This window comes from Anopheles darlingi, chromosome 2 (genome assembly GCF_943734745.1).
Source record: "Anopheles darlingi chromosome 2, idAnoDarlMG_H_01, whole genome shotgun sequence".
In the NCBI taxonomy this organism is placed as follows: domain Eukaryota; kingdom Metazoa; phylum Arthropoda; class Insecta; order Diptera; family Culicidae; genus Anopheles; species Anopheles darlingi.
Window position 1 is genome coordinate 8,149,119 of NC_064874.1, and position 24,595 is coordinate 8,173,713.

The window sequence follows — 24,595 nt, forward strand, 5'->3', positions numbered from 1 at the left end:
ATGTCCGGTGTCCTTGCCAAGCAGTGGCATTAAGAACGGGGCCATGAATTTGAAAAATTCCAAATCAACACCAATCTGACCCCAGGCCAACCCAATTGGAAGTTCAACTGTAGCGGTGCCCATGGACCCAGACATGATGCGTAGTGCGAAAAGCCCCAAAACCCATCCACTCGAACCCATCTAGACATCCATTCTTGTACTCGATAGTGCTTTTGTGACTTGAACTCAAGAATCCTGGGTGCCGTTCGCTTATGTGCTAAAAGCATCATATTTGTTTGTCCGTCGCCTAGATCACTATGTGTGTGTGTGTGAGTGTGTGCACGTTGTAGGAAAGGAGTTATCCGTCCGCTATCAGTCTTGTCTCCCAAATCTAGCTGACAAGCTGTTTAGTTCAATTCGAAGTTTTTTTCTGTAGTCTAATTCTTGGCATTGCCAAATTTTGCGCTCACACGCATACACAATGCGCGTAAGATGTATGTATTACAACCTTCAACGGCACGCCAGGTACGGTATGTAGTTTGATCATGTTTTAACTTTTCCCTGCCCTGCCGTGTTCAGTGTGCGCTTCTTCTTTGTGTTGCCGTTTTTCTAGATTTTTCATTTTTTCGAATCGATTTTTTGTGCTCCCTTCGCGTTCCTTTTTCGCGCAGGAGATGCATTTTTGTTTTTCATTTGGCTTTGGCTCATCCAACTCGCTCGCTGTTGTGTTTGTCTTTCTGTTTTTTTATTTTGCTGCCTTCCATACGCCATTTTTAGACCAAAACTTTTCCCCTGTTGCCCTGTTTTTTGATTTCTGCTTCTGTTCTGTTAACGTTCCGTTTGCCTCTACTGTCCCGTTGCCTTTTTGGTTTCGTTTCTTTTGTTTCGTTTTCCGATCATTGGACCGCGAAGGGTTTCTCTGGTAAAGACGAACTTTACTCCTTTACTCGACCCGTTTAACAAAAAAAAGTAAATCAGTTGGCTTCGATCGAATGTGACGCGTCTGCTAGTAACACGCGCCTGTGTACTGTGTGTTAACCGGTTTGCTACTGACATTGGTTTAAGAAGGGTTGACTAACCAGCATCACCATCCCCATCTTATTCGTATACACCAATCACCGTAACGCTTCCTAACGCCATCAACTAACAACGCCTACCATGATGGCGCTCGTGCTCGTAGCTAGTTAGTGAGGTTATGGTGCCTCTGCGTCTGTCATCTAACTACTATTGGTGGTGGTAATGGTGGTGTTTTTTTTTTTGGAGCTGGAAGTACATGTTCTTAGTTGTGGCGACTCCCCCCGTTTTTGGGGCGAACAGAGCGCTCGTCTCACAGTAATCCAAGAATCTGAAGCGCTCCTTAGCCTCACAAAAACCGCGGTGGCAGTAGTAGATAGATAAACCAGATCCCGGAAGTGATGGTGATGGGGGCGTATGTAGCGAGAACGCTCGGACCACTTACCTCCAGTAGTAGTGAAATTAAACCCCGAATCGGCCACTAGAATACATTTAGATCGTGAATGTTACCAACGTAATAGCCGGGTGTAATCCATCCCACCCGGGAACCACCGTGGTGAAAAAAAAAAACTGGAGCCACCACGAAGTACCACGTCCCGCACTGTACCGCGTTCCACTAATTCTCGCTTTCTGTCGTTATCTGTCGTTCCTGTCGTTTCTGTTTCTGACCAAAAAAAAAAAAACCGAAAAACCAGCGCCCGAGTCGCTGCCAATCTTGCAACTGGAACCGGCACGCTCGTACGTACGGCCAGGTGAGTCGATCACCGTGGACTGTACCTCCTCAGCGGGCACCAGTGTACCGATACGCTGGGAGAAGGCCGACGGAGCACCACTACCGTACAACATTCGCGTAAGTTGGCCGCAGTTCGCCGGTTCTTCTTCGTTCCTTCTAACCTGCACCCGTTACTTTCGCCCTTACAGCAAGATGGCAACCGGTTACTGATTGCCAACGCCCGCGAAGATGACACGGGCCGGTACACGTGCATCTGCTACACGGACGATGGCCTCCGATACATCACCAACTTCGAGCTGCAGGTCGAGGACAATACGATCCCGGACATACCGCGCACGTCGTCACGCATCGAGTACGCGGATCGTGGTACGACGGCCCGGCTTCAGTGCAACACCGACCTCTACCCGGCCTCGTACCAGTGGTCCCGTAGCGACGGTGAACTACCGGCCGATCAGGACCACCGAGCCGTAAGTGTCTGCAGATGCTCCGCGATGCGCCCATTACGCTACTAATGCTGCATTCCTTCCTTTCTGGTGCCTTTACAGTCCGTCCTCGTCCTACCGAACGTGCAGGCCTCAGACGCCGGCACTTACATCTGCAAATCGAAGAGCGGTGGCCAATCGGCGAACGTGGTGATCACGCTGATCGTCAACAACATCATACCGTTCTTCGCGCAATCCCCGGTCAGCTACATCGAGTACAAACCCCTCGACGACGCGTTCTTCAAGTTCTACTTCGAGATCACCTTCAAACCGGAGAAGCTGAACGGTCTGCTGCTGTACAGTGCCCAGCACGGTGCCAACGGTGACTTTATCGCGCTCTCGCTGAACGCCGGCTACCCACAGTTCCGGTTCCGGTTCGGTGGCGAGCAGGTGATGCTACAACCCGACCAACCGGTCCGCCGTGGCGAATGGCACACGGTGAAGGTGAACCGGGTGCGTGCGAATGGGTTCCTGCTGGTCAACGATCAGGCTCCGGTCAACTTCCCCGATCGTCTACGCTTCCACGGGCTCAACCTCGAAGGTAATCTGTACGTCGGTGGCGTACCGAACGTTAACACGCTACCGGCCGGTGCGGTCGAGTCACGGGAAGGTTTCATCGGTTGCATCAGCCAGCTGAAGGTGAACAGCCGGGAGGTGCAGCTGTACGAGGATGCGATTTCGACCGTCGGTTTGACGGCGTGTGAAACCTGCGCCGAAGACCCGTGCAACAATGGCGCTGGTACGTGCATGGAATCGCAAACGACGCGCGGTTACAAGTGTTTGTGCCGCGAAGGATACACTGGGCCGAACTGCGAAACCGAGGGTGCCGGTTGTTCGATCGATACGTGCGGTGTCGGTCGCTGCGAAGAGACCGACCGAGGCTCGGAGTGCTACTGTCCACTGCACAAGACGGGTGACCGGTGCCAGTACACCGAACACTACACCGATGCCACGCTAGCGTTCAAGGATGGCAGCTATGCGGCCTACGAGTAAGTTCCATGTGCACTGTGTTTTTTTCGGGGACATCAAATAAGTCGCCGCATGCCTCTGTTTTTTTCTTTTAGAAAATTACAAACGAAACGCACGGTCCGGTTCCGCTTTAAGGCGGATTCGCTCGAGAACAGTATCCTCGCGTATACGGCCGAGAATGAGCAATCCTATGGTGATTACATGGCCGTTATACTGAACGATGGTGCCATCGAGCTGCGTTACACTGTTGCTGGCAGTAAGTACCAGGCTGACAAAAAGTAGGCCAAGTGCTAGAGCCTCACCTAATTGCCATTGCTTTTTCGATTTCGTCTCTGTGCAGAGATCAAACCACTGATACTGCGCTCGACTGTACCGATTGAGGCCGGCCGTTGGTATGTGGTGTCGACTGGCCGGGTAAGGAACGGGTCCGGTTTCCTGCAGGTTGACGAGGAGCCGGTCATTAATAACGACACGTATCGTAACATCGCGATCATGCTTAAAACGATGGTGTACGTCGGAGGCTACGATAAGCGGTTGGTCATCAGCAAGGAGCTCGGTGTGACGCGCGGCTTCGAAGGATGTATTGCCGAGGTAAGTACGACGTTTCGCGTTTAACCGACACACGGAACACCGCAAGAACTAATCACTGATCGATGTTTGTAGCTGGAAACATCGGGCAATAAGGTCAACATGATCGAAGACATTCGCGATTCGGCCAACGTGTACCATTGCGGCACGGAGACGGTGGTACCACCGCGCGGTTCCGACGATGTCGAGTACGGTGAGGACAGTACGGCCACCTGTCGGCCCGGACGCGGTGGTCCCGACTGTCAGAGCATCACGGACGTGTGCCTCGAGGAGCGGCCCTGCCAGAACGGTGGCGTCTGCCAGACGCACGGCGGTGGACTCAACTATACCTGTATCTGTCCAGCCGGCTATCTGGGGTTGCGGTGTGAGACCCAGTTCAACACGATCGTTGCGCCACGGTTCCACGGCAATGGTTTCGTCGAGATTAGTCCGCAGTCGCTGGAGAAGGGTCCGAATCAGCTGACGACCGAGATTGCGATCATGTTTAGCGCGTACCAGGACAATGGACTGCTGCTGTGGTACGGTCAGCGCAATGACGAGGAGTACCTCGGCAATGATCACATCGCGCTGGCGATCCAGGATGGTTACGTTGAGCTGACGGTGCGCATGGATGGTCAGGAGTCGACGATCCGCAGCGATGGGTACATGGCCGACGGGGAACAGCATGTCGCGCTGATACGCCGCCAGGGTAACCAGTTCCATCTGCAGATGGACTCGCTGACCGTGCACGGTGAGACGCGCCCGACCGGCAAGCAGATGATGCACCTACCGGGCAGCATCTACATCGGTACGTATCGCCCACGATCGCGTCCAATGAGCCCTTGTGGCCACACGCACGCACGCTCTGATTTTGCTTTTGCTCTTGCAGGTGGTGTGCCAGACATCGAGCGGTTCACCGGCAATCGGTACAACGAGAGCTTCGACGGATGTGTGTTCAGCGTCGAGAACAACGAAAAGCGGAAAACGGTGGAGCTGCGCGACTGGGCGATCCGTGCGGTCAACGTCGATACTTGTGACGAGTGAGTATCGTGGGTTTGGGTACATTCCGACTTTTTAGCAACAAACGTCCCTCGTGTATGAGAGGTAACTAACATCCGCAAAACCTTCTCTGTAACCATGCTGCCATGGACTTCGGTAATAATTTTCTGGTAACCGCCTGATGTATTAACCACCTCCCGGCTCCACAAAACCTTAATAGTCCCTCGTGGATCCCTTCCTCACTGCTTTATACCGATTTCGATGAGTTCGATAATGATGCGCTCGGTCCGTACGAGTTCGATAAAATTGAGGAACCACCTCCGGTTCATATTATTTATCCGCGACCCTACGGTAACAATGGTGCTGGCCGTGCTGGTTTCTCGTGGCGAGTGGTCGGTCTGCTGCTAGTATGCTGTTATCCGGTGCTACCGCGCCTCGGTTGCTGGTTATGAAATACAATCTAAAGCCAGATAGCCAGCATACCATGTGATTGCGGGCTAGCTAATAGCTAGCAAGCAGAGACAGCGCAAGCAAAGAAGCATATCAGCACGTCGTGAGCGAAGCGGGATCGAGAATCGAATCAAAGATCCAGATTGTAAATACTTGTAGCCGAGTTCCTTAGCCCTACTAAACGCGATCAGGGCATCAAACGTAAACGAACTCTCTGATATCAGATCAAAAGCGATCAAACTTACCAAAAAAACAGAAAATGGACCAGCAAATCGTACCAGTATCGGCCGGGTCGGGTACACAGATGCTCAACGCAACTCCTTTACCTTGCATTACTCTAACTAACGGATGAAGGTTTTGGGAAATGGAACAGGCGCACGAATACTAATTGTGTAAATAATGACGAATCCATGGCGTCGCCAAAGCACTGCGCATTTCAAGGTCACGAAAGTCAGAAACCGGAAATGCTTATCGCATCTCTAGGTCACGGCAGCCTGTATCAATGCACACAACGAACTGTACATATAGCGCGCATTTATACTCAACATATAGTTATTTATAGAGACAAATGTATAAAACATAGCCAATTTCTAGAGTGCTGGAACACCACTAACGTTAACCGGAGGGACTTCCGCCTCCCCTCTCCCAAGCGGGTCCCCATTCCCGTTCCCCTTCCCGTTGTTGTTGTTGTTTGCTGATCGATTATTTCTGTTTCTCTCTTCATATGATCGCGCTCCATTTTCTTCCCGATCCCGCAGAGTCGACCTAGGTACCGAGCCGCCAGTGGTCTAATCGAGGTTCGTCGCTTGGAGCGAAACAAATGAAATCACTAATCCGTGTATCAGAGGAGAGCAGGAAGGAGTGCGCAAGTTGCCTAAACACTAAAACCCCGTATCTTATCAAACATAGAGAAGAGGAGAGATCAAACACACACATACACGCAACAGCAACAGCAGAAGAGATCTGCAGGGCGACGGAGTACGGTTGTATGAACGGTCGTCGGTCGCGGTGAGCAAACAACGAATGTGCCAAATAATTGTAGGTATTTATGTAAAAAGAAAACGCAAAATGCAAAAAAGGAAGGGGGCGCAGGGAAAGGAAGGAAGGAGGACAAAGAGGGGTCCTACCACAACGAACAGGCTCCAGTCAAACCCACGTCAGATACACCTTGGGACCGAAGGGACCGTAGTAATACCGTTACGGGTTGTGTTCATCTAGAATTTTGGGTTCGACATAAAGTTTGCTTTCCAGCAGCATAAAAGGCACACGCAACAAGCATACCCACATCCCACGGAAACTGCCAGTTTAGTTCCACCCAGCCCAGTCAGTAGCAGCAGTAGCAGCAGCAGCAGCAACAGCAACAACCACAGTCAGCAGTTCACGAGTGGATGGTATGCTCACTCACCTGCCAGCAGACTGTCGCTGTGTGGTGCGCTATAGTTAGAGATTAAAGAGCTTCAACAATGACTACGCCAGCTATACCCACCCATCTCTACTACTCACATTCGCCTTCGCTTGAGCGCCCCTTGCCTCGGCACTCGTGAAGCGCCTGTTGTTCTTGTGTTCAGTACTGGCCAACTCACCGCCATCTTTACGTCTTTACTGCCCAGCACAGCAGTAGTCCAGTGTTTTATTTTTTTTAATTTCTGTAATCTCAGCAACCAGCGGCGCGGTCGTATACACATGACGCGGGATTCGATTTTTTGTTACTAACCCCCCGATCGTTTCGGTTTTGTGAGCGAATCAGCTGCCATATCCGTTTTTTTCGATTTTTCGATCCGTTTCTTTGATGTTTACATCAAATGCTAAGGTGCGCTGCTGCATTGTATCATCATCATACGCTTAGAAGAGATCAAAATCAAACGGAGAGTAGGAAAGCGCGCACGGCGGCGGCGGCGGCGGTGGCGGCGAAGGAACACCATGCTCACGGCTCAAAGGATCGCGAAACGAAAGCGAACTCGCGCGGTAAAGCATAAACGAGTAATACCATAACGAAGAAGGGGCCTATAGATATGCCATACAACTATTTTTTTTCCTATCAATTACGACAATAAATGAATAGTCAATGTTAAAGGAGAGGGAGGATACGTTTTTTGCGGGTGCAACAGAGAAAGAAATGATTTGTTCAAAGACTATGCCTACAAGTAAGGTTGGATGCCACAGATTTATTGAAAACACTTGTCTGCACTTTCCCGGGGAACTCCCGGGAATGATTTCTTTTCTTTTTTACATTAAATACCGGCAGTGTGGGTTAGATTTTTTTAAATACTTCATCAGGTAGTTTGCTGACTGTTTCACATACCTGTGCTACCGTCACTTTGTACACTTTGAGGATTCTAGTTAGGTCATTCACTACCTTTTCTCACGACACAGACCTCCACAGCATTATAAAATGCTACAGTTTATCTCCTGGGTTATAGTAAGAATTTGTACTCTACGTTCGTTTTACCTGCTTTACCCTAAATTCTAAATTGTTCCATCGTAAACCCGTCCAACAGTTACTAGTATAGCAGAGGCTGCCTCTTCCAGACACTTGCTGCTGTAGCTGCGAAGCGAACGGACTACGAGCTTCCGGTTCATATCTTGTGCATTGTGTGATCATCAACTCGTTGTTCAACTGCTGTTTCACTGCAAAGTACAAATGTTTTAGGTAAGAAAAAAGACCGAACACAAACTAAGGTGAAATTTAGGTCAAATAACGGCCAACTTAAATGGTCTAACTTGAATTGCAAGCAAATAATAGCAAGAAAATCATTTCAAGCGAACACGCTTCTCGAATACTGCTCGCTGCTCGAAATTAAGGGACTTTTTGAAAAGCAGTTTGTTTCGAGCAGTTTTACTCGAATTTTTCGAATTCGAAAAATGGGGTTTTCGAAACCAGTTCTCCAAACGCGTTGTTTACTCCAAGTTTTCCCCCGTTTTTAGGTGTCCGGCATTTTGAGAAAATAACCCCGCGGCGTGCCGGGAAATCCCTTATCCTTCTTGGTGACGATTGGGGATAATGCAACCATAGCTCGCGAGCACCGAGCGACTGAGGACAGCGAACCCCCCGAAGAGAGCGAGCCTTATGGAACCTCCGTACTCCTACTTGCAAGTGGACCTACAAGAACATCCAACTCCGATGGAAATTCCGCCCCCATTCAGCATAGAGGAGTTCAACCTCTACCACCAGCACGCCTACAATCCGTACGCCGAGTACGATAAGAATGCCTTCTACGCGAACCAAATGTCGGCCGCCTCCGCTGGCCAAGGCTTTCCGCGCAATTCCCACAAGCCGAAGAGTGCCAGTTCGAAGCATCATCATCAGCAGCAGCAACAGCAACAGCAGCAGCAGCAGCAGCAACAACACCAGCAGCCGCAACAGCAGCAGCCGCAGTCCCAGCCAGGGCAGTCGCACCACAATATCTCCGACCAAAACCAGCACCAGAACCATCACCAGAGCAACACGCATCATCCGCCGACTCAGGGTCGCAGCAGGACGAAGGACAAGAAGGACTCTGGTAAATCCAGCAAGCAGCAACCACCAGTATCGGTGGCTGCTGCAGTAGCCGCGGCCGCTGCAGCTGCTGCCGTTGCCGTACCCACGCCAACTCCTGCAGCCAGCGTAGTGGGCAGTGATCAGCTATCGCCACTGCTGCACCCGTCGGTCGAGAGCAGGGTAACGGTGAAGGCGCTAACCCGGGCCAAACACACGCTGCAGCAGCGCATCAAGCGGCAGAACGAAACGCCCGAACAAAAGGCGGCCCGTCGGCAGCGCAATGCCGAACTGAACCGTCGACGTCGACAGAACAAGGAGGACATACGGGTGACGATCGAGAAGGCCAAGAACCGGTTGCGTCAGCGAGTTAAGCGAGAGCTGGATCGGATGCTGCGGACGCGCCAGAAGCGCGACGATTTCCTGCGCGAAACGTTCGAACAAATGTCGACCGTCTTCTCCGACTCCGATATGCAGCAGTACCAGGAGCGGGTAGCCAGCATCATACGGGAGATTTCCAACTGAGGCTGCTGCGATGGCGGCGACGTAATGCGGTTTTCTTTTATTGTACAAAATAAGTCAAAAGCATCAGGAGTTAGGGCGCAGAGATAGATAGGTTGGCAGGAAGGTGAGGAGTTGAGAAAGGTACGTAGAGCTGCGAATCGCTCGCCATGTTTCATGCGTGTGAGATAGCGATAAGTAGCACAAGAGAAAAGGGTGTAAGGCCACAGAGAAAACAAATGAACGCGAACTAAACTAAGCTATAAAACTCACTAGAATAAAACAACCATACAGTTTTTAAGCAGAGCGTTCGCCGCTGGCCAAACCAAACGCATTACAGTTCGACACGACATGACCACGAGGTGCACTACTAGGAGTTGGCCCTGCACGCTTCAAGGCGCCCGAAAACAATGCACAATTGTGGTCGTTGCGAGGGACACTTTTTTCAAAACCGCTGCCCTGCTGGCGATGATTGATTGGGTGTCGGGGCTTTTTTGTTTTAGAATTTGTTCATCCCTCCAACTGTGACACTTTTCACTTTTTCCGAAGCTGGTTCCTCAAAGGGAAAAGCGGGCAAAAAGCAGAGGGTCACGACCATCATTTGTGCCCACAAACACCATACGACGTAAGCGGGTCAGTAATTTGTGCTAGTAACCGCCGAGCGCCATCGATTGATCGTTTACTGTCGAATGTACTACCTTGTGACGAAGGTATGTGTGCGCAAATATGTGTGATTCGTAATTATGGGTCTTTCCCTCAATTTCATTTTCCACCAGGAATAATATAAAAGGAACAGCCCCACCGTTTGCGTCGCGTGTTTGCTATGGACGCTTCAGCAGTACCAGCGGCAGTACTTCTGATTTGGTGCATTTTCCCTAAGTGAAGTGTTGTAATTTAAGATTTGTGTTTCGAAACTATAGTGTTTCCCTGAGCCAGAGGCAAATGATATAAGGCCAGTTTCACGTGCGTTTTGTTGGCGTTAGAAGGACATCCAGAAGCAATCACTTACTCCTTGCATTTTTCGCTGGCTTCTTCAGCTCTTGCACAGGTTTTGGCCTACTTTGATCGAGTGAGCAAGGAATCACAGGAAACAGGCCATTAAAACATGGCTCGTCTTTCAGCGAAACCCCTTCTGCTACTGTGTTATTTCGGGTTTTTCAACGGGATCGTAGTAACCATCAAAACGGTGGAGCAATCATTGCCCGCACCTCGAGCCTTCAATTTTCCACAAGAAGAAGGGTCCCCTGCGAATGGTACGTAGGGCTAGGCAGGAGCTGCAGCTTTCCAATACTCCGCTCGCATCTTAATGGCTTTTCCTTTTTCATTCATAATTTGCTTCCTTATGCGCTGTGCTCGCGAAGACCTAACACGACAGGCCACATTTAACGTGAGCAACGGAATAACGAGCGGTGTGCTGACGGGTGTCGTACCGATACCGACCGGTTGGTATTCCCCCATTACGATCGACAGCTTATTTTGCTAAACGCTTGCTTGATTTTCTTCTTTTTCCATTTAAACCTCCCACTAAAGGTGGCCTCGTACCTAATATCGTTAACCCAGGTACGGTGGTCGGTGGCCAGACGTGCATCTGTGTTCCAACGGGACGCTGCAATGCTTCGTCGATCGGAACTGGTACTTCTACCGATGGTGCTGGTCAGCTGGATGTTAGAATCGTATCGAATGTAAGTGCAACGTGCGGTCGCGCCCACTTCGAGTTACTTTAAAACCGTCTTTGTGTACCCCAAACAGCCTAGCGCCAATACGGGCGTTACCTTGACGACGGCTACAACGACTACAACCACGACGCCCGCCAGTCAGGTCCTTTCCGTAAACATCGTGTCTCCGAGCACATGCCAGTCGGGGCTAGAGCGTTGCTGTCTGGCCGGTAGCTATCCGTGCGGTTTACAGTATCCGCCGGTCGCTAATGCACCCGCCGTTGCGGCCAATCAGGCCAGCTATGGTGAGTATCCGTGGCAGGTGGTGCTTCTTGGGCCTGGCGATGTATACGTCGGTTCCGGTGCGCTAATCAATGCGAATCACGTCCTTACGGCTGCCCATAAGATATCGGATTACACGTATGTTCCGTTGTCTCCGGAGTTATCATGTCCACGATTGACGATCCATCGTTCCCTATTCTTTTGGCAGTTCTGGAACGCGTGCATTGAAGGTGCGGTTGGGTGAATGGGATGCCGCATCCACCACGGAACCATTTCCGGTGCAGGAGTTCACGGTTACACGTTACTTCGTGCATCCAAGCTTTAGCTCGGCCAACCTTCGCAATGACATTGCCCTACTCCGGCTCTCCGGTACGGTCACCCTTGGGACGGTACCGACCATCACGACCGCCTGTCTACCGGTCACCTCGTTCGACGGCAGCCGCTGCTGGGTGTCCGGTTGGGGTAAGAACGATTTCGTCAGCGGAGCCTTCCAATCGATTCCGAAGGAAGTGGACGTGCCGGTAGTAGCGACGGCCAGCTGCCAAACGGCACTCCGTACGACAAGACTCGGGCCGAATTTTGTGCTAGATCCGACCAGCTTCCTTTGTGCCGGTGGTGAGCTCGGAAAGGACGCTTGTACCGGCGACGGCGGTTCACCGTTGGTCTGTGCGCTCAATGGGCGCTTCTATGTAGTAGGCTTGGTAGCTTGGGGTATCGGGTGCGGTGCTAATGGCATCCCTGGTGTGTACGTCAACGTTGCTTCATACATCTCGTGGATTACGAACACAATCGCCACCGTTTAACCCGCCCGTCGGTCCAAAGCGCACACACAATAACCAAATACAAACAACGAACAATTACAATAGCCAACTACTACCGCACGGCCGAGAGACCGTTAAGTATCGTGATATTTACAGAGGTAACAATCAAAGCAAACGAATCAGTCCACACACTGAGAGGGGAGGAAGTAAAGCAAAAAAAAAACAGAAAATTCCAACGCGATTGTTGATTTAACTTTGTGTAACAAACAATAAAACAATGTTTTAGTCTCGTTGCGCTTCCCTCGGCCAGTTGGCCTTCCATTCCCTTCTCTACCTACGTACCTGCCTGCCTGGCTTGGCCTGGCCTTTGCTGGGTATCTAATCCGTCCCGTAAGCCAACTAACAGCAACAGCGTGTTAGCAACGTGGTGTCGTCGTCGTAGTCGTCGCGACGGCTTGCTATAACTTTGGCGTACCGTTGTGGTTGCTGTTGGTGGTACCCTCCTCTTTACCATCGCCCGTTGTCACCTTGGCAACGGAGTAGATGTTGTAGCGTTTTTTCAGCACCTGGTGCATCTCTTCGGTACAATCGATTCGTACGCCCGCCCTCCGGTACTCCAGGTACGTCCGCACAAAGTTCCGATTGGTCTCGTGTACCTTCGGGTGTGCCAGATACTCGTCCACATTCATCCACTCGCACCGGGCGATCTCACGATCGCACTTGCTAATCTCCACCGTCAGCGGCGACAGGGCCATCACAATGTACAGATCGGAGCACCCGAAACCGGCACCGTGGGCGTGCCGGATGGAGATGACCGATTCAAACTTGGTACGAATGTTCGTCTCCTCCTCCACCTCCCGTATCGCAGCGTCGATGAAGTTTTCATCTATCACAATAGGGTAGAGGAGCGGTAGAGGGTAAAATAGATATGGGTGAGTTACGTGACGCATTCCTAAAAATAAACGACGCGAACTCGAAGTACGTACTCGGTTCTACGTAACCGCCGGGCAGCTTCCAAGACCCGGCGATAAGGGCGTGCATCTCGCTCACTACCAGCACCTGATTACGCTCGTTTATCACGAGTGCCCCCACACCGACCATCGTGTGGGCGAACGGCGGAATGTTGACCACTTCGTCCTTCGGCAACCAACGATACAGCGTGACGAACGTGTTTTTGGCATGATGGAACTGGAATCCATTCTACGAAGAAACGTTCAAGGTTGCGTTAGTAACCTTGGTTACCAAAAGGCACCGTCACCTTGACACCGTCGCGACGACAACGGCAGCCGTGTGTTGCTGCGATTCCGTGCACTCACATTGACTAGCTCCGGTATCCAGCTCGCGGCATTCAGATGAACTTTGAACCAAACACCACGTGTTTTACGGTCGATCCAGTGCTCCAGCGATCCTGCCGGTTAAAGAGTATGAGCAGGTTAATATCCGCAGAACGTTCTAGAAAGTACTACGCGCTTACGCTTCAGAATGTCTGGAAAACTGTCCGTACTGCAGGTTTCCATGTTGGAGTCGACGGTGATTCCATTGAACCGATCCAAAACTCCCTTGAATGTGCCCTCCGGAGAGCTTTCCACGGCCGTATATCTGGTGACGACGGAGCCAACAAGTGGCCACAAGGGAAGATCGGGTTATTAATAGAGTAGTAGACGCGAGGCAGGCGTGCAACTTACTTGTTAAACCAGCTGTCGGCCCCCTTCACGATGGTGTTCTCCTGCCTTTCGCTCATCTTGCTCCAGTGGCGCGTTATCAATTGCGAGTGGCGATTACATCGGACGACGGCGGCGGTAAGCAAGCGCTGCGGGATAACAAAGAGGAGCGCTCTACTCATCTAGTGGCGCCAGCACGCTGCGGTCACTCTACTAGTACCCTGCGCCACGTGCTTCTTACGTGTTTCACGGCGACAATGACGACAAAAAGAACCCAGAGCAAAAACCGGAACACCGAAGACGACCACGGGTTGTTTACGCGCTGCCACAGCGAACTTTGCGGTAGTTTACTGGCCGTGCGAACCTCGCAGTGACCACACGCAACACAATTGAAATAGTTCACAATCAGCAGCACACTCTGGGGCCGAGAGACGAGGCAGGAGAAGGCGCAACAACAATGAACTTTTTGTGTCGTCGATTGTTTTTGTTCGCACGTTAGGTTGATTCTACACCTAAGGAAAATTTGCACGGGCATCGAAATTTTCATAGTGCAACGGAATATTCTTAGAATAGAAACTAGCTGCAACACGCATAGTTTTTTTTGTATAAACGTTTCACTGCGATATGAAAATTACAGTTTCGTAACGTAAATTTTCCGTTTGTGTAGAAACGCCCTAATGTTGGTCGAGTAAGTGCCGGGTAAGCGATGTGCGAAAGAGATATCCGAGATTTGGTCTATGGAGTGAGCAGTCCAGCTATAGTTGCACAATCAACCGTTGGGATTTCGAAATTTAAACGATGGACACGTTGTAGCATAGGTATTTTTAAATTAATGATTCCGAGAGTTTTGGGAAAAACAAATAATATTCAATTGAAACGATTTTCCTAATAACGAAATGTGAAAATTTAGTATAATTTCGATAAAAAAAAACTCATCCAAGCTAACCAACCGAAATTTGGAACACGATCACTCAGTCGATTGGACGTTTTCGTTCAACTCAAAGGTATGCTCCAACTAAAATAACTATGCTATGCTCCAAGTAAAAGCAAACAACATCACTCGAAAAGCTTCAAACAAAATTTAACTTCAAAACAGGGCCATTGCATCATCTCTGGTATGATTTAATCAGGAGCAAGGACAGAAAGCAGAAGAAACACAAAACTAAAAACAGAATCCGCATCCCGTGCCCACGCTTGCCCTCATTTGAATGCTACGGGCCCGGGCCTACCTCACACACATACTTCTTGAAAGGGTTGCGCACAACCCATCCTCAACTCGACAGAAAGTTACCCGCGTAATGAATAGCGTCCGTTCCTGTAATGTACCGGCACGGAAAGTCCTTACGATTTGTACAGTCCACTGAATAATCCATGAGCGTGCCCGGCAATCCCGCAATGCTAGGTTGAAGTGCACTTTTACGCTTGGCTCACTACGGGAGAAAGTAGCCCCTTAGTAGCGTGGCATGGCAAAAAGGATTAGGAAGGCCACGTACCCGCACCGCTCCCTGGGGAGTGTTCACGGGAACGCATGCGATCCCAAGAAGGTGCACGCGACACGAGCTGGCCACCTACATGATACAGGTTGACTTCCCGGAGACCCGGTATCCGGGAATTCCGACAACAAACCATCGCGCGAATCCCATTGATTAGCTTTCCGTTTCCGTTGAATATCTTCCAGTTAGTTACCTCCGCCATCGATGGCGCAACTCCTTTGTGCAAACGGCCAACTCATCTTGGCACAATGTCGGGTGCGTCCTTTTCTTTGACGCACGCTCGCATCACCGAAATATGCATAAACGATTTAACACGTGGGCACATTAACATGTTGCGCGATACCATGAATTGAATTTTGGAAAACTCCATTAAGCAGAAGGGTATGGTATCCGCGCGAAGGCAGATTCCGAGGGCAACTCGTTTACCACGCATAAATTAAAGGATTTTCTATATTTAAACGAACATTTGCCTTCATAAACCGTGACTAGCAGGGCCGTGGTTGAATTGAACTGGCGTTGAAAAGACCGCAGTACTAATTGCAACTACGCTCTAACAGGCTGCAGGTGTTTTTCCAGCTGTTTGTCCGTTCCGGAAATCCACAACGCCGGGGCTCAGGGTGGCCGTTTTGCACTATAATTAAACCTGGGCATTTAAACCTTCGCCAGAGCAGCGCGGAGCAGCGCAAAGCGAGCATGCAGATCGCAATTAGAAGATATTGAATTGGACACTTGATTGGAGAGAGCACTTTTCGTTAATAACATTAGCCATTGCATCCGCTACAGAACGCGGATCCGCGGAACTCGACTTCCGGGGAGGGTTGGTTTTGTTTTTATTTTTATAATTAATTGGTTTAATTGTAAGTAAACCTCATCCTGAACCGTGAGCAGCAGTAGCACCCACCAACACTGTCGGTGCTCTTGTTTAGACTTGTAGAGATCCCTTTATCCCGACATCATCATCATCAACCCACTTCCTGCTCCGTGATTGCCATTAAGGACCGGGATCTGCATCCCGTAGCAATAAGGCCGCTGCAGATCGACACCCGATTCATCCCCCCGGGGGCCATCTTTGGGTACGTTTGGGACCATTTCAGGAAGGACACAAACACAAACCCTAACCAAGCGGGATAATCTTATGGAACAAGAAAGGAAAAGAAACCTCGCGAATTCTTGTGGAGCATTTTTAATTAAAGATATCAAACAAACGGCGTACCGCGTACCTCTCCCCCCGGGCTAAGCATTCCTTCTCCTGCCCGGTGGTTTCATTTCCTTTTTGGCCCTGTCCGGTTCTTAATTAGAGCGCGAACCATGATGAGCTTGAGGCGGAAGTTTGTACTTCGCCGAAGCAACCATCGCCGGTGCATCCCAACGGAAATTCAATTTACACGCGGGAATACATACGCATCCGTTTGTGCGTTGCTCCGTTGTAGCCAGCCCTGCTGGCCTGGCCTGGCCTTTTACTAAGTACCGCACTGGTAGCTCCCAAAAGGGGCCATACCGTACCGCTAGCTCGCTCTATCATCTCTCTGCATCGAAAAGGTTGAAGTATTGCATCAACGATAAGGGTGAAAAGCATACCATGAAGCCAACCAAGGCCCACCTGTTGCTGTGTGTATGTATGGCTGATGATGATGGCACATGGGGAGCATAGATGGCATGTGTCTACTGAGTTACTTGATGTACTACCAACGCTGACATGCACGGGTATAGCACCCCGAAGCATTCGTCATCCTTCACACACAAACACACGCTCTGTCTCTGTCTCTCTCGCTCTCTTCTCTGGGTCATGGGAAAGGCGCCTCCATCATCGCGTCTTGTAAACACCGAAGCAACTTTAAGTAGGAATCACTAGTTATCTTGGCCTCCAAAACAAAAACCCCGCCACAACCAGCAATCCAACGGATAAAACCATCGTTCGCTCGTTCTCTCTTTCTCTGCTCACTTTTCTAGATACTAGAAACACTCCTCTCACTCTCTCTGACTCTTCCTCTCTCTCTCTCTCTCTCTCTCTCTCACACACACATCCTTCCTTGTGGTGTCTTTCGCACTGGTATCTCTCCGGACGACTCCGGACGATCTCACGAGTCCAACAAGCCACCGGAAAAAAGCATCATTTTCTGCACGAGCTTACCAGAGATAAGGAGTCTCGTCCTCGTGACGAGAGACCCCTCCTCAACATTGCTGATGATGGTACGTTGGTTGGTTGGTGCTGAGCGATATACACGCCACGGCGCACTCACGCAGCAGCAGCTGGGCAACCGAAGCCGACACAGCACGCCATGATGACGACGACGACGACGACGATGATGATGGTCTGCTGCTGCTGCTGTTGCCTTCATCAGTTTTCGTTTGCATCTCGTATCAGTCGGTCGTAGCAATCCTGCGCTGCCGCCATTTGGTGCCGAGATCAGGACGGTTGTACGTGTTCTCGCTAGGACCCGTAGTGGTGTAGAGCTAGTTTGGTGAGATAGTTAGGTGATGGCCAACTTCTAGTAGGTGAAGTGCATGTGTGTGAGTGTGTGTGTGTGTGTGTGCGAAATCATTGAACCATTAAAAATAGAAAGGCAGAGGCCATTGTGGAAACAAATGGCCAGCAAACAACTATTCCCCACGAATCGCACACAAACAAACGGAAAAACGGATTGTTTGTGTTACCCCCCCCCCCAATGGCGGACGCATCGAGTTTCGCTGTCCAGTGTCTCGAGTGTACCCCTGTGTGCCGTTCCCCCGCAGACATCATAAATAAACGAGCAACGGGAAGGCCACTTCATGGTGGTGTATTCGAATTAAAACAATATCATCCACAGTGCACAGCCTGCTGTGCGCAAGAGTTTCAAGTTATAACAATCTCGACCGAGGAGCCGAGTAGGGTTCGTGAACCACAGAAACACCAGAAACGTGACCACGAGAGACCTTGCAGATCAGACACGAAGGTTGTAGCAGTGCGTCGTCGGTAGTTGGTTACAGATTCGTTAAAGTCAATGGCCCCCCTGGTGGAGGTGAGGAACTGGCACAACATAATAGTGCGCTTGTAACGGGCAATCACAGGCGTAGCCGCCATTATAAGGACGAAAGGTCCCCTTTTTCTGGTGCGCCTGGCAAGGGATCCAAGAAATTATGGCGTAACGCGTGTGAAGTGCTGTGTAAACAACAAACAACGCAACACAACAACGACGGCAGCGGCCGGCGGCGTGTGATTAAGCAACACACACTCGCACACACACACGCACCCGGCTACGTGCCGTTAATGCCCGGCTTGAGTGGTACTTCCTTCCAGGAACGGAACGACGGATGGAGCGCACGACGCGAATGGAATCCAATAAATTATTGGAAAGTTGCTGCTGCTGCTGCTGACGAAGATGCGTCTCCCATCGCAGGGGGGGGGGGGGGGGGGGGGGGGCGGGGAGCCCGAGGCAACCCTTAGGCCTGTGCCAAAAATAGGGGACAGCAAAAAGAAAAAAAAACCGAAGATAACTTCGATACCAAACCACTTCCGGTAGGCTCCGGCCGGATTTAGTCCTGTTATCAGTTTCAGTTTCGGTTCGGTGCGTTGATTTGTTTTGTCCGTGACGGGAAAGGGCCTGCAATGCATGTCACTAACAGCAGTGTAGTCATCGTCGTCCACGACCATCTGGAGCGTTTATTATTGGAATGCTGGCTGGGGTGAACCGGAGGAAGAAGGGGTCTGGATGTGACAAATTCTATTACCGGGTTGGTCGCTATCAGTTGGAGCAATGGAAACGGCATGATTTACGGTGCGGCCATCTATTGGACCATCTCCTCATTTGCCCGCTTCGCTCTGCAGCACTTTCGTGTTTCGTTATTTATTTAAACCTCTCCAGCATGGTCTGTATCCGATGACAGGTGGACGTCGATCACACTCGTCGAACGCGGCCTTAAACGAACTCTCGAGGAACATATTCCGCCATCGGAATGGAATCGAATAGGCTTTTTGGTGCAGACACTGACAGGCCCGGCGAGGTCAAGCCAGCCAACGAGCGAAAAGGTTAACATTAATCCCATTATTTTCCGGATTTCCACCTTCGGTTGAGCGAAGACATCGCGGCACTTCGACTTCGACTTCGGTTCGGGGACGTCCCCTCACTCGCCGGCCAACGCCACCATTAGGTGTGATAAGCGCCGCACCGTCGATGAAACCCTCGATTCCGGGCGATCCCATCCCCGGGGTTAATGATGATGGACACACCGGTGGAAAACTCATTTCCCAACCCTCATTTCCCTCAGATCCCCTCAGGTTGCTGATGGTATTATACCTGCGTGGTGGGGCCAGCTGTGGCGGTACAAGGTGATACATCATGCCGGCTGACTTGCCGCCTTGCAGCTAACAGCAGCCAACCAGCCAGCATCCAACAATGACACACTGACGCACCCGGCGTACGCGGGGATAACAAATATTTATCTTCATTTATTAGTCCCCTCTCCCCGCTGGCCTTCCTCTACGCCATTGGTGCTGTTTGGTTTGGCGAACCTTTACCGGAAAGAGACCAGAAAAGCTCAGCGAAGAGGAGACCCCTAGAAGCAAGCGGCGCAGCTCATTTGAAGCCTCGGGAACCCTCATCTTGGGTGTATGCCAAGTGTGTTTGTGTCCTTTCGCACACCGGAATGCTTGCTCTCTCTCTCCCTCTCTCATTCATTCCCTGATCCTGCCCTGAGTCCTGTACCACCGTGGGACCATAATTCCTTTTTCCCCAACCCATCCGATGGATGTGTGCGTAGGTATGTGTGTGTGTGTCCAATGTTATCGTTTATCTACTTTCGCCCTTTTTGCGGCCCCGTTTTTCAAACATTCAGTTTCTTCTTTCAAATCGGTGAAGGTGCGGCCGCGCCGCCTACCTCCCGGAGTGGCAAAGTCAAAGCCAAAGAAGCGTGGAAGATGCTCAATTTTAATAGGTTTCCCCGATTAGTGCCTCCGTTGCTTAATTGCTTCCAGTTAACGAGCGTAGCGACCGGCAGAGGCTGCTTCGTTGGAGCAACACGTGATCCTGTGAGTGTGTGCGTGCGCGCCCGCGCGTGTGTGTGTGTGTGTGTGTCTTTCTTCGAGGCTGAAGCTGGCACCAACAGGCAGCACAGCGCTAGTGACATAATCACGTCCTCGTCTTCCCTCTCCTCTTCAACCCTTTTCTATCTCTCTCTTTCGCTCACTCTTTTCCTTTCCATCTCTCCATCTTCTTCTTGCTGACGCAAAAGGATGCTAATCGGGACCGGGGAGGTGGGGAGGTGCCGAAGGAGGAGCCTTCTCTCGCGAAAAGTGATTTGCATAAATATTCGTAAACACCACTCCCCCCCACCCTTTACAACCCCTTTCTTTCCCTCTTTCCATCCCCATCCCTCTTGGGACCATCGTTCACCGGAGGCTCCGGTAATCCTTTCGATAAATAAACATGCAACAATAGACCACTGGGGGGGGGGGGGGGGGTCTGGGTACCCCCTTAAGACCATGCCACCGGCGACTCCGCATGGACTTACCCCCTCGCCCACCATGGCCACCAGCCCGTTCAATCGTGTGGAATCATGCTGCACATAATTTGATATGCGATGATGCGACGCAGACACACTTCTCCCGGCCGTACTGGTCCCGGAGTGGTCCATCGTTCGGAATCTATATATATAAAAATCTCGTGTCACATTTTTTTGTGTCCAAACTCCTCCGAAACGGCTGAACCGATTCGAACCAAACTTTGTGGGTCTCTTCTGTAGGTGTCAGAATCGGATGTAAACTATATTTCATTCCCATTACTTAACTTTTTCAAAAAATAGGAAAATTATTTTTCGTAACTTTCTGTTAAACTATGATTTGATATTTTTCTTAGATTTTTAATACAAAAAAACTAATAATATCAAATTTTCTAAGTCCTAGCTCAAACAGTTATTTTTTTATGATTTTTTGAAAATCCACTAATTCACCGAACAGTAGTTGCCATACTGACCGCCAGGGAGCGTTGCCAGCGCAAATTAATTCAATTGATGAGAATTTTATCCTAGAAGGCTTAGCTCAGACCGGTTTAAGCAGGCAATATGCATAGTTCGAATTTTCGAAATTTCATCAAAGATCAAAAAATTATGTATAGAAAATTAAAATGTGCACACACATTACTAACAGTTTAGGATGTACTCGATTGCACGTTTAGTAGGAGGTAAAAAAATCCTCACTTTCCCCAAACAACAATGATGATAATTGAAGCGCAATATGAAAAATCCAGATATTTTCAATCGTCGTGTTAGACACCGATATCCGGCCGTATCGATGAAAATACGGAACATTCATATTCATGTTGAATTCTATAGTTTATTTGCAAGCATTTACTACATCATTCATCACATCAGCTAAAAAAAATGGGATTCATATCGAATTTATACTGAATGGCAGTATATATCAAATATTAACATTATCATAAGTGCTGTTCCCCGGGGTCTAAACTCCAGGTGGCAACGTGAGGAGCTCAACTCAGTTATTGGAAAAATGAGTCATTATGTGTGTTGTGTGTAAAAGGGCAGTAGATTTGCGAATAAAGGAGAATGTGACTAGAAAACTCAGATTCTTTGCGACGCTAATGGTATCCCAAAAGCGAGGACCCCTTTCCGAGGGCCTAGCACCAACGACAAAAACCTGAGCTCGATAGTCCCCCAAAAGCGAGGAGGAATTAAAGGCAACGGGATTACATACACAACAAGCAGTCTGCGTTAGTCGCAGCAATGCTTCCGATTCCTTCGCAGGCAAAAGGGAAGCGTGCCAGCCGAGTATCAACTGCCAATGATAATTTAGTAATAGTAGCTGATTAATCCATGAAATTCAAAAATACGCTCAATACCATGGTTGGCGATCATGTAACCAAGTTTGAATCATCGGCAAATATTAACAACCATCATAACACACAAAGTACTAACACAAAGAAATAGAACATTTCAGTAAAACCTAATCTTCTACGCGTAGCGACGCACGCGGGTCATGCTAGTAGTATCATATTCTCCAGTCGCATTTCCAACTAGGCACTGGAATGTGAATCTGTGGTGCTCTTTTTCCTCCGAAGTTCCCCCCTTTCTGCGACTTTGCGCATTTGTTTATTCTGGTCGAGTCGAGTCCGTGGAGCTTCATGGAAACCATGATGGCCATTTTCACAGCTGGAGCTCAACTCTCTCTCTATGTGTGTGTGTGTGTGTGTGTGTGTATGTTTGCTGCTGCTGCAGCCTGTTGTTTGCGCCCAGGACAACCATTTGAGCCGGATTCTGGGGGCCCGAACGCGCACTAACTAACCCCTTATTGAGCGACGAGAATCGATTTGTATGATGGAAATCGTAGCACCCCCCGCTCCGCCCCATATTGCAAACACGAAATCCCCCATGGGGAGCAGAAGGAGCGGCACAAACTCGAACCTCGCGTTGAACTCGAAACTGGGAATGTGTAGAATTCCATTATCGAAATGAGGCGTTGTCAAGAGGGCCCGGAGGCCCGGAGGCCAGGGCCAGGGCAGCTCGTCAGCTAGCACGCAATCAATTTAATGCTGGTTTTCCAACAAACTTATTTACCAAATTGTGCGAATGCGAACTGTGGGTGTGCGTGCGTGCGGGTGGGCGTGTGTGTGTGCATTCCAACAAATTTACATTTTCCCCATTTTCCCGAATTGCGCGCGTGTCGGTGTATATGAGCTGGACAGCGCCAGCGAGTCGGAGGGGCTTCTTTAATTTGTAGGCAATGCTGCTACTGCTGCTGCTGCTGCTGCTCTCAACTTTCTCCTAACGTTCCCGACCCCATCTGGAGCCGTAACACTATGACCGTCCTTCGGCTGATGATGAACAACAGTTTTGGAAGTTGTTGGAACCGCCGGGTAGCGTGTTGTACAAAAAGAACACCTCCGGCTAATGGTGCGGCATAAATATTAGTTGGAGTTTGGCTTGACATCCTCCGGTGGAGGAAGCGCCTTCGTCGTTGACCGAGATTTTTTCCAGTCCAGAGGAAGAGAGAAGGGGAAAGGGAGAGATTAATCAATCCCTTAAACATTCCCAGGCATACCGACTTTAAGCGCCGCACCGGTGCGTTGCTTTATAACGCCTCAAGGCATTTCCAGGCAGCAATTAGCACGCTCCGAGACGATGGCGTGAAGGTGAAGACACCGTGGCGCGGCATTGGGCTCTACTCTAGCGATGGCCCTCCACCGGCTGCTTCCTTTCGCTAATTGTGTTCATGGCCCTGTCTGCCTGTGCCCGGGTGGGAGTGATTTATTTAGTGATTTCAAACATCAAACAGAAGGAAGCCCAAAGGAGTGTTGCCAAAGGGTGCTAAAGACCGCAATCGACACTCGCTCCGTATGCTACCGACCGACCGGTCGAGCGAGCGAGCGAGCGAGCGGAACGAAGTGAAAGGCGACAAGTCACGTTCCAGGGAGCGTCGTTGCCATAACACCATTCCTCGGTTCCTCCGGTACTCCGGAGTGGGAGCGTATTGATTGATGAGGGTTATAATTCATTCGGATTCGGATTAGCGATCCGCGTCGACAATTACAATTACATTTATTCCACTCTTTCCACACATGTGTTCATGTTCATGTATGTATGTGTGCGAGTTGGACCGAAAGCTGCACGGAATTAATTCCTACTAATCCCGACCACTACTACTAATCCCTGCCAGTTCGGAAGTCGATAACAACTCGGTCGGTTTAGTCTGGCGACTACCGGAGCATCCGATACAAGCACCAACAGGCTCCAACTGTACTGTTGATTAAGGCTGCAGCATTGCTTTTATCCCAACCGGGAACGACGACGGGAAATGTATATGAATGCATTCGGCAAATTGCGATCCAGACGTGTTATGAATTACGGATAAACCAACCTATTGCAGCCCCCGAACCAGGAACAAGTTTTTATCAATGAAACGCTTGCAAGCTTGCTTAGCTTAGCTGGTGGTAAGCTGTTTAATTCATGTTATTCAAGTTATTGCTGGTGGCAGTTCGGAGTGAGAGAGAGAGTTCAGTTCCGGGCTTCCAGGGGTCTGCTTATGAAGCAAAGTTGAGCAAAGCGGCCGCCCAACATTCCAATAATACACTCTTGTCAAAGCGAATTTACTGAAAGCTCCCGGTGCCGTCCACGAGCCGGCCGAGACCTCTCGAGAGACCGAGATTTTCATCAAGCGTCATCAGTGTAAGTCGACGTAATCATACCTCGTTCGTTCGCTTTTGAAGTTTGCGGCACGAACTCGGAGGGACTTCCACTTCGGAGAATTTGTTAAAAATGGGTTACTTTGATGTTAGCTGCTGCTTTTGCCCCCGCCAGCTTGACAGAACGGGAATGCCATTTTTGACGAGGAAATGAATCGTGCGTTGCTATGGATGAGACACTTGAGGACTTCCAATGTTGTACAAACCGGAAACAAATTTCCCATTTCCCTTCTCCCCCCCTTTGAAAATGAATTCCGGATGGAAAGTCAGAAAACTCCGATTCTCCGATTGTAGAAAACGAATCACCGGAAATACATTCCGGCTCGCAAATGATACCAATCGGAACGTTCGGATCGGATCGGATGCACGAGCACGGGAAGCAAATTAATAGTTTCTCTTCGACC

General features: G+C 50.0%; 4 protein-coding genes across 7 annotated transcripts in view; 3 read left to right on the forward strand and 1 right to left on the reverse strand.

The window, feature by feature from the left end:
* LOC125951081 (basement membrane-specific heparan sulfate proteoglycan core protein) overlaps window positions 1–7,261 on the forward strand; it is a 91,176-nt gene extending 83,915 nt beyond the window's left edge. Inside the window, exons 46-53 of the mRNA XM_049679619.1 lie at window positions 1,689–1,843; window positions 1,915–2,193; window positions 2,272–3,197; window positions 3,273–3,433; window positions 3,518–3,768; window positions 3,841–4,552; window positions 4,634–4,784; window positions 5,952–7,261. Coding sequence (XP_049535576.1) covers window positions 1,689–1,843; window positions 1,915–2,193; window positions 2,272–3,197; window positions 3,273–3,433; window positions 3,518–3,768; window positions 3,841–4,552; window positions 4,634–4,784; window positions 5,952–5,985 — 2,669 coding nt within the window. The 3' untranslated portion in view covers window positions 5,986–7,261. The remainder of the gene's footprint in view (window positions 1–1,688; window positions 1,844–1,914; window positions 2,194–2,271; window positions 3,198–3,272; window positions 3,434–3,517; window positions 3,769–3,840; window positions 4,553–4,633; window positions 4,785–5,951) is intronic.
* A 2,701-nt stretch (window positions 7,262–9,962) lies between these two features.
* On the forward strand, window positions 9,963–12,157 carry LOC125951166 (phenoloxidase-activating factor 2-like). Of its 3 annotated transcripts, none has more exons than XM_049679808.1 (6): window positions 9,963–10,132; window positions 10,218–10,422; window positions 10,531–10,611; window positions 10,700–10,851; window positions 10,919–11,244; window positions 11,315–12,157. In XM_049679808.1, the coding sequence occupies exons 2-6, from the start codon at window positions 10,275–10,277 to the stop codon at window positions 11,907–11,909; spliced, it is 1,302 nt and encodes a 433-aa protein (XP_049535765.1). In that variant the 5' UTR covers window positions 9,963–10,132; window positions 10,218–10,274; the 3' UTR covers window positions 11,910–12,157. The 3 variants fall into 3 exon arrangements, with proteins under 3 accessions (XP_049535765.1, XP_049535764.1, XP_049535766.1); XM_049679807.1 differs by having other exon boundaries at window positions 9,964–10,132; window positions 10,207–10,422; XM_049679809.1 differs by lacking the exons at window positions 9,963–10,132; window positions 10,218–10,422 and having other exon boundaries at window positions 10,512–10,611.
* Window positions 12,158–12,172: 15 nt separating this feature from the next.
* LOC125951167 (uncharacterized) lies at window positions 12,173–14,082 on the reverse strand. Of its 2 annotated transcripts, XM_049679810.1 has the most exons (6): window positions 13,770–14,082; window positions 13,553–13,677; window positions 13,342–13,466; window positions 13,184–13,275; window positions 12,854–13,067; window positions 12,173–12,753 (listed from the first exon to the last, which is right to left on the reverse strand). In XM_049679810.1, the coding sequence occupies exons 1-6, from the start codon at window positions 14,073–14,075 to the stop codon at window positions 12,326–12,328; spliced, it is 1,290 nt and encodes a 429-aa protein (XP_049535767.1). In that variant the 5' UTR covers window positions 14,076–14,082; the 3' UTR covers window positions 12,173–12,325. The 2 variants fall into 2 exon arrangements, with proteins under 2 accessions (XP_049535767.1, XP_049535768.1); XM_049679811.1 differs by lacking the exon at window positions 13,770–14,082 and having other exon boundaries at window positions 13,553–13,710.
* Window positions 14,083–17,026: 2,944 nt separating this feature from the next.
* The window catches only part of LOC125951183 (allatostatin-A receptor), a 36,368-nt gene continuing 28,799 nt past the window's right edge, over window positions 17,027–24,595 (forward strand). Inside the window, exon 1 of the mRNA XM_049679835.1 lies at window positions 17,027–17,211. The gene's annotated coding sequence lies outside the window, so the exon portion shown is untranslated. The remainder of the gene's footprint in view (window positions 17,212–24,595) is intronic.